This window comes from Aulonocara stuartgranti, assembly GCF_965226115.1.
Source record: "Aulonocara stuartgranti genome assembly, chromosome: 7".
NCBI classification, from domain to species: Eukaryota; Metazoa; Chordata; class Actinopteri; order Cichliformes; family Cichlidae; genus Aulonocara; species Aulonocara stuartgranti.
The window spans coordinates 47,162,501-47,172,180 of NC_138945.1; the positions used below are offsets into that span (position 1 = coordinate 47,162,501).

The 9,680-nt window shown below is 38.5% G+C and overlaps 1 protein-coding gene across 4 annotated transcripts in view; it reads left to right on the forward strand.

Annotated features, from left to right (window-relative positions):
• insc (INSC spindle orientation adaptor protein) overlaps positions 1-9,294 on the forward strand; it is a 58,079-nt gene extending 48,785 nt beyond the window's left edge. For all 4 annotated transcript variants that reach the window (XM_082541705.1, XM_082541706.1, XM_082541707.1 and 1 more), the window contains 6 exons: positions 2,798-2,969; positions 3,245-3,423; positions 3,769-3,835; positions 5,136-5,291; positions 6,184-6,260; positions 7,225-9,294. In XM_082541705.1, the coding sequence (XP_082397831.1) occupies positions 2,798-2,969; positions 3,245-3,423; positions 3,769-3,835; positions 5,136-5,291; positions 6,184-6,260; positions 7,225-7,353 (780 nt within the window). In that variant the 3' untranslated portion in view covers positions 7,354-9,294. The remainder of the gene's footprint in view (positions 1-2,797; positions 2,970-3,244; positions 3,424-3,768; positions 3,836-5,135; positions 5,292-6,183; positions 6,261-7,224) is intronic.
• Positions 9,295-9,680: the final 386 nt, after the last annotated feature.

The window sequence follows — 9,680 nt, forward strand, 5'->3', positions numbered from 1 at the left end:
CAGAAAGACAAATATAACCTGATTGCAGTGAATAATGATGCCACAATGGTGTCTGTTCACATATAGAGCAGCTGGGACAGCATGAATCATCCGTGCATGAAAACTCTTTAATGGGAACCAAAGTCCGCCCCAGATTAGCAGCCTCTTCCAGGGGGAAAAGCTGTCAGGCAAGTCTACGCTACCAACCGCTCACTGGCGATTCGCTCAGGCTTGAGAAACACAACTGTCACCGTTGAAGGATCAAATAAAGGGGGCCCATAACGCATCTGCAGTGCTCACTGGTGGCTATACTTCTTAGTTTTATCCCCAACCGGATGATTATGTAATCATAACATTTCCAGGTGAATTCAGGAAAGGCAAGGTTGGTTATTGATTCAGAAAAGATATGCTCAATGAACAAAGAAAAGGAACAGCTTTGCATCGTGGGCAGAGAGCATGGGTCAGTGCGATATTTAACTGACTGAAAGTGAAGGTTTCAACCCACACTCGTAAAATTTCAAATAAGAGTTCAATAAGCAGTGGCCACACTCGAAAAATATTTTATGCCCAAAATGCTGACTTTAACTAACCTGATTACTGAAAATGTTCCATGTAATTCTTTTACATAGGCACATTCTAAAGCAGCGGTCCCCAACCCCCGGGCCTCGGACCGGTACCGGTCCGTGAGTCGTTTGGTACCAGGCCGCGAGAGTTGAGGCTCAGGTGTGAAATGTGTGGTTTTCAGGGTTTTTATCGGTTTTCAGCGTTATTTTGTTATCGTTTTTATCGTTAACTTGGTTTTCCTGGGTCTTTTCACGTGTGTTATGAATAAATCTTATTTTTTTCGGTACCGGTACTAGTTTTATTTTGTTGTATTTATCCGCGACACCTTAAAGGCCGGTCCGTGAAAATATTGTCGGGCATAAACCGGTCCGTGGCGCAAAAAAGGTTGGGGACCGCTGTTCTAAAGTGTTAAAGTCTTGGAATTTGGTAAAAGGAAATTTACTTGATTGGTATACATTAATTTATACCAAGCATATTTCCTTAGTGATACATTATTTCAATAAATAACACTTTTATTTCACTTGCATTTTACTTGAAAGTATTCCTTCATCTTTATTGATGGTAAAGAATCTTTTTTTTCAGTGTGTAGGGTTGTACCAGGAGATTTAGCACGAAGTTGGCTATTGCAGCACCAAGACCTTATGAAATTCTCTCGGTTCTACAGTATGTCCTTTCCGTGATCTCAGTCACAGCAGGGATCTACCACAGAAACACTTCAAACTGTGAGCAGGTGTCTTAAACTATTTCTTTTAATATTCCTAGTAAAGAAGGAAAGTTATTTGTCATTGATCCTGATGATAAATGAGACACATCCTCTGGTCTGATAGACGAGGAGCTGGGGATCATCCTATTTTAGCGAGGAGGAGGAGTTAGGGAAGAGGGGACAGGGGAGCAGTCGATGAACGGAGGTGTAGAGAGTAGATTGTTCCACGTCAGTAGGTCGCGCTGGCACAGTGCTGCTGACGTCCACAGAGACAAAAATAGGGAATTGCCCTGTGAAGCTTGGTGCGTTGATGCTCGTCAGCAGGTATGACTGACAGGTGTGGCTGGCTGAGTGCTCCACTCGAGATATCCGTCTGCAAACTTGTGTAAACTGTTTTCAGGAGTGACAGCGAGCAAATTTGTTTTATCATGAATGGCAACAAAAGCTATGATTGAAAAATGACTGCAAACTCTAAAGTAGCTGATGTTTAGAATACTGCAGTTTTCCCGTGCATAAATTCAAGTATGATTAAAACGTTTAACTTGTAGTTCTGACTTTTTTCACAGTATCCTCTGACTTTCAACTCTTACAGATATGAAAAATTTGTTCAAAACTACTGCAGAGATTTGCGGAGTAGCCGCTAACATCAGTAGCAATGTTTGCATGAACTGATCAACACTGCCCCCAAGTGGATAGAAACCTGTCCTACCTCTTTATTTCCTCGTTCCTCTACAGTCTTACAGCCACGTACAAACAAATAAGCAAACACAAATTCATTGGAGCATACATTAAATCAATACATGACCTCATGCCCACAAGAAAAGTTTTGTTTATAGGGATGAGTACTTCCTTCTCTCCTATAACTCTGAGTTCCTCCCTTACTTCCTCACCGATGATGCACACACTCTGGGTCGATGCCAGTCAGATATACAAGTTTCGCAGCAGCACATTAACTCTAGTAGTTGGCCATTAAAAGGAAGTGGTGTTTTTAAAATATTGATGGCTTTATGGGGAGAGGTGCTGGCTTTAGTCAAGCTGATACCATGGAAACGTCACTGTCCGTCTGGACAGCCACTGCAAATGTGTTGTTAGTTGAAGCTCTTCAGCTTAGGAATCAGAAATGGGTTTTAAGAACCACATTGAGGATTCAACATGTTTGAGTTTTCCTCGCATCTGTGTTGTTTTGCCAGTGCCTGATCCTGAACCAAATTCTAATAAATAGAACCTTTAATGAAATGTTAGTAATGAATCCATATCCTTTACATTTTGTTAGTCTAAGCTGTTTACGATCAAGGTTAACGTGCTAACGTGTGAGACCAAAGATGACGCAGGCCACTGTATATCATGTGACGATAAACCATCAGTTAAAACCTCTTGTCTCACAGTGAAATAAAGTACATGTACATAGTTTCCCCATTCGCCGAGCAGCTATATTTCTGTTTGCGCGCAATTTTGGAATAAAAGAAATAAGACAAATAAGTGAGTATGAAAAGAATATGACCGCGTGTTTCCACTGCAGCAGTAAAACAGTCCCTGCTGTATGTCTAATAGGTGGACGGGATCCTGTGCCTGGCAGACATCTTGACTGATGACAGCAGCGTGGAGGCAGCCAGAGCTGAAGCGGCAGCTGTTGTAGCTCAGATCACTTCGCCTCACCACACATCCACTCAGCACCTCGCCAGCTTCCTGGAGAGCATGCACGACATTGTCACGGCGCTCATCAGTGAGTGGACGCAGTGGTGATGACCTCACCCTGACCACTGATTTATAGGAGGAAAAAGTTGTTTTGATTTCATACAAAATTATGAGTACGTGATTGTTTTAGCACGAGGCTAAACTTTACTACCTTACTGAATTTCTTTTAAACCTCTATAAAACTCTAAACAAGAGAGGGGATCAGTCGTATATTTTGTGGTTTGCTTTACTTGCATTTTGGATGTTACGGTGTATTAATAATACCCCTGCAGTTTGGTACGTTACGTCTTTTTTTTCTCTCAGAGTTGTGTGAGACCGCATCCTGTGGGGAAGTGTTCCTCCTGGCGTCGGCTGCCTTGGCCAATATCACCTTCTTCGACAGCATGGCCTGTGAGATCCTCCTGCAGCTTAATGCCATCCACATCTTACTTCAGGCCTGCAAAGACCGCCAGAGAGTTGATACACCCTACTCCAAAGACCAGGTACATGTTTCCATGTATGCAATGTTTTTCTTACTCTAAGTGTCACATAATAATAATAATAATAATAATAATAATAATAATAATAATAATAATAATAATGGATTGGATTTATATAGCGCTTTTCAAGGCACCCAAAGCGCTTTACAATGCCACTATTCATTCACTCTCACATTCACACACATGTATGCAATGTTTTTCTTACCCTAAGTGTCACATAAAAGCAAACATACTATATAATTACACTATTACTAACAATAATGCAAAAATCAACCTGTTTTTAAGCAGTGCTCTCAACTATAGTTCTTTGCCAGACCTTTAATCATTTTGTTTTTGTTTAAATCGTAGGTGGTGACAATCTTGGCAAACCTGTCTGTCTTAGAGCAATGCGCATCTGAAGTCCTGCAAGAACAAGGTAGTCTGTTTTCTAACTATAGCTTTTTATTCCTTTTTACCCATATTTGGGATTTTTTTCCCTGGCTACACTGCAGTTTAATCAAGGTAATACACTCACGGGCCTCTTCATTAGGTACACCTGTAAAATCTAATGCACTCTATTACAGCAGCTCTGAAATAAACTCTCCTTTAATGAAGCCTCTACATTTTCAGTTTTTGCTAATGTTTTCAAAAAGGTGATAATTTATACTGGTGGTTAGTGTTGTTGTACTGGACTGGAGCATTCTTACACATTTGTTTCGCCCACCTCTTGTCCCTAAGAGGGTTCAAATATTAGGAACTCCTTTAAACTTAATACTCCACTAAACCTCCAAAATGAATATAAAACTTTAAATTAAATTAATGGTAGTGGAAACTACCAAACTGCTGACTAGATGAAAGTAAAAGTGAGACGCTTCAGTGTAATTCTTTTTTATTCCTCAGGAGGGCAGCATCACTTTAATTTCTGTGAACTAGCTTAGAAGAGCTGAAAACATCAGACATTGAACATAAAAAAATATATATTTTTAATAAAGAGGTATTATTTGTTAAATAGAGTTACATAGAGATAATATGTGTTTTGTATCATTTTGTAATCCTTTCATCATTCCCATTTGTATTTTTTCAAACTCTTTTCCTTTTTCTGTTTAACGTATTCCACTGGCTCTGTACTTCTTACACTATAAAAGAGTGAGATAGATAGATGTGTCTGAGTCACTGTCTCAGTCTCACACTATCGAAGGTTGGCAGTTTCAGTCTCTTTTTCTGCTCATTAAGGCCAGTTTGATTTTATTTTTCATACGAGCACCTCAGTGAAAAGAAAATCTGATTGTTTTTGTAACAAAACATTTTTATCATATATTAAGCAGCTAAAAATGATTTAGATTTATTATCTCTCAATGTCACTTTATGAGTTTTGGCCTTTGAATTATAGCATTGCCCTTAGGGTGTTAGCCTTATAACTTATTTTTCAGAATAATTTTGAAATATTATTTAACAATAACTGGCTGAAGGGCTGACTGACTGCCTTCAGTAATTTTTTTCTTTATTATACTAACTGCACTTTTTCTATATCCTTTCTCACAGGCATGTGTAGAAAGTTTTGCTTCTTTCTTTTTCACTTGAAACCTTGACTCTTGTGTAACTTTTTGTCTGGAAACTCTCAAGTCTCTCTAAATGTGTTGTTTTGTTCCTGCTCTTATATTACATTTTACATTTTGCTGGTTCCTATGTGTTATTTTCCTGCCTGGCTAATCTGTGCTGAATATTATATATTCAAGGTATAGAAAGACTGCTACTGTTGCTGGGAGAAAAACCATCCTCTTCCAGTCCATCAGAGGGCGCTGCCTGTGAGCGTGTCCAGCAGAAAGCTGCCGTCACACTGGCCCGACTGAGCAGAGACCCTGATGTGGCCCAAACAGCTATCCAGCTTAAAGGTAGTGAGGCTTTGTGTCTTTTGGAACACTTAACAATTATCTTACTTATTAAATATCGCATTGTACAAAATGTACAAAAGAAGTAAATGAAATGCATTTTGTACAAGGTGATATGTGTATTTAATTAAAAAAATTGTTAAATGTTCCAAAAGACACACACGTCCAATCCACACATCTGGCATAAGTAAACTAATATATAAAACACACACACACACACATAAGTGCTGTAAGTCTGTCGGTGGCCACTAGAGGGTCACAGACAGACAGTAGGAAAATGGAAAGTATTTTGTTTCCGTTTTATCAGTTTTGTAGCTTTTAAAACGGAAAAAAAAAGTCTGTTTTTTGTTTTTTTTGTATATTTATGCAACCATCTTAATACAAACATATGCATTTATGCAATTCAATAAAATCTATTTTACATTGCGCCAATTCACAACAGTTGCCTCAGAGAGGTTTATTTTGCAACGTAAAGCCACTACCGTAATCAGATGATCAGCTGGTTTTGACTGACATAAGTAAAAATGATTTTGGCCACATAAAGATATTAGTTGGATATCAAATCCTCATAATCAATACTCTTTAAAAAAATGCCTGATAGACCAGAGGGAAATAATTTAAGAGTATTGGTTGTACATATGTTATTCTGCATAGCTGATTTTGCTGAATCCTTTAATCTGAATTTGAAAAAGTTACATGTTTCATAGTCTGTATCAGAAGTGACAGAGCGACTGAATCTCTCTTCTTTTTTAAAGGGGTGGTATTCAATTTATTGATCACAGAATGCTAAAAAAGACTTTTACCCAGAAGTCTACAACACACAGCTACAGTTGCTCTGTTTGACATCAAAGAGTTGGACAAGCTGCTAACTGAAATGTTCCTCTGTTGTCTTTAGCTGTTCCTCGCCTTATTGAGCTGTGTCGCTCCCCTACTGAGAGAAATAACAGTGACTCTGTGCTGGTGGCTTGCCTGGTAGGTGTAAACCGTGTGTTTTTATTTGTGAGTGCACATACAAACCTTTACATATGTGTAAATTATTCTGTGTACTGAATACAAATACATCATTCAAACTCACAAACTGCCTATTTAAATTTGACTCCTAATATACTATACATTTTCAGCGGTAAAAGTAAGTGCAATACACCACAGGCCCACAATCAGTGCTCCTAATATTGTCCTATTTAATTACATTTAAAAGGCAATTTTTAAAAAGCGGAAAATATATCAACCTTATCCTCTCCAAGCCACGCTGAGAAAGCACCATTTCAGACGCTGCGTGTTTAAATATGTACATATCATGAATAATATCTCTGCTCATACATTATCATTCTGACCATAATTATTGAGAGCAGATCTTGGGGCTGATGAGGGGATTTGAAGCACATAATGGTCAGGAGCTTAATTGGGCTGCCTCGCTGCGCTGAGAAATGCCTTCTTCTTTACTGTAACCACACTCAGTCTATTCAAATTAATGCGATTCCATCTTATCCTTTTGGCCAAGGGTTAAGTAGCGCGTTTGTAGATGTTGAAGTTTTGCCTTCAAAAGACGCCGAGCTTTGACAGATCATTTGTAATTTTCAACATAAATGTTGGAGGCTCTCGTGGCTGAATGGATTAGAGGCATCACGTGTAAAACTTGTACGCTCTTCAAATAAAGCGAGACACTGGGAAAAACAAAAAACAGGGTGATTTTAAAGAACTTCTAGCCCAGTAAAGGTTATAGGATTGAATTTGGTATTTTCATTACAGTTTCTTGCTGAAACTGTAAGGATGCATAAGTTTCTTTTTGGTTGTCAAGCCATATTATTCATGTGCAGTTGCCTGTATGCATGATTGCATATTTACTGTATATGTGCAGCACAATGATGAGATATGATAACATGAATGTCTGTGTGGTACGTGTGTTTGCTAACACGCTTACTGTGCATGTCTTCAGGCTGCTTTGAGGAGGCTGGCAGCAGGCTGTCCAGACAGCATCGAGGCAGCCGACCACCAGCAGCTGATCAAACCACGTCTAGTTGACTCTTTCCTGCTGTGTTCCAACATGGAGGAGAGCTTTGTATGATCCCCTGCACACCAAATCACCGAGAGTGAAGAACTCTCATTGTCAGTACAAAACCACGCGTGTTCTGAAGGAGTGTATCTGTTTCATGACTACAGCTTTGTTTGAGTCTAAATTTCTCGTTCAGTTAATAGGAAATAGCTGAATAGATGCAGAGGACATATAAATGTGTATAAATGTGTTGCATAGTGCAACTCAGTTTTCAGATTAAATGCAACAAACATGTATGTTGTTTTAGGAAAACGTGGGTCATTATTTCATGTTATTCTACAGAGAATTTCATTATTTCATTAATCATAACAGTAAGTATTTGTATAAGTAGATGAAACGTTTTGAAAAAAAAATGCAATGAAATGCTTTAAATTTGACCACTGTGCAATTTTTTTTACATTGTTTCTGAAGCGTTTTGACTCTATAAAAGGTTTCAGAGAAAACTGTCAATCTGAAATGTCTATCATTTAAGAACTGAGATTTAGTTTTGGTTTATTTTATCCTCATCTTCTTCAAATAATAAACTTTTTCAGTGAGCAACCATTTTTTAAAATAACTAAGTAAGTAAATTATTACCACTGTCGTGTATGTTTTTGTTTGCTTTTGTTACAGTCATGTGAAAAAGAAAGTTTTTCTAAGTAAACTAAGCAGCCCTGTAATTTAATAGCTTAGTTTAATAGGAAACAACTCTAGCAGCAATAACTTAAAGGATGACTGAAATATGAGCTTATCGGTCTGTCAAATCATTGTGGAGGAGTTTTGGTCTATAGGCATTTGTTTATACACAGCTTGCTTAAGGTCCCTCCCACAGTATTTAATCAGAATCAGAATCAGAATACTTTATTCATCCCGAGGGAAATTAGGGGTTACAGCAGGCAGCACGCTAATGGCGCATGCGCACTCACAAAGGAACCTTCTGACCAACTTTACACAAACATCACATTGGGCAGACATGTCAGAAGGTAGGCTGATAGGAAAAAAACAACGAAAATACACTACATGAGGTAAGAGGAGGAGAAAAAAAACTCCACTCAGACTGAGCTCCTAGTGGGAGAACAGTTCGATAAAAGAAAAAACACCTCAGCACAAAAGCACATGACTATCAATACAGCATAGAAACACGAGACAAGCAACAGGGCGGGTAAAGGGTAAGAGAGCCGGCGTAGACAGCGCATCCGGTCCTGCAGCATCTGTGCTGGTCCAGTTGACTAATTTGGGTCGAGGTCTGGACTTTGGGTCACTGCAAGGCCTTGAGCCATTCCTTTTTGAGCCATCCTGTTGCTGATTTGTTGCAGCGCTTGGCATCATTGTCCTGTTACATGAGCCAATCTTGACCAAGCTGGAGCTGTCAGACAGAGGAGTTTTTGATCAACTCAGTGAATACAAGGTCATTGTTAATTGAGGATTATGGTGATAATTACACATGTAACTAACAGAGAGAAAAAAAAAGGCCATTAATTAATTAAGAAACGGGTTAACCGCTAACAGTCATGGTTAATTTATCTTTCAAAGCTCCCAGACAGGCAATGTAAAGGAACCCAATTCTCCTATCTTCATTGTGTCTTAGTTAAAAGATGCCAAAAAGATGCTTTAGCCAGTGCCTTAGTGAAGGTCATTTTGGTATTTTTGAATGCTGTCGCTTATTGAATGCTGTAAAATCTTCTGTTTTGTTACAAAGAAATAAATTGTCTTTGGTCAGTGCCTGTTATGTGCTATGACAGTACATGGTAGCACAAGAGTGTATACCACACAGAAAGAGAGAAATGTTTTAACCCAGTAGTTCAGAACAGCAGAATAAGTTGTGAAGCACCACAGTCTGTCTTTTCATCACATTTTACTGAGGTCAAGAGCAAGATGTTGTGAATTTTAGGGCTGTTAAGAGTGCTCTGTATTTATAATATCTATCATTATAGAAAATGAAATCACTAAACAATAAATACAAACAAATGTCTGGTTAATAGCCTATTATTGAAGACACGGTTTACTGTGTATTTAAATCATAAAGCAGGTTTAATAAATATATTTATAACAATAATAAAAGCTTTTCTAAAGAACCTACAGACAAATGTCACCCCTGGATTTAAGGTGTTTATCCAGTGTATTATATTCCAAGGTGTTTTCATTCAAAAGTCTGTAAGCACTAACGCCGCCTGCTCAGCAACAAACTGCAGCTCAACACAACAGATAGCTCGCAAACTTTGTGGACTATTTAGCAAACCAGATATTTCCCCTGTAGTTGGTAGAGAGCAAATGCGGATCTGAAAGAAGGTAAATATTAGACTTTTACGCACCAGACCACACAAACGTACCTGAAAGAAATCTATCACACTGCTTGGGCA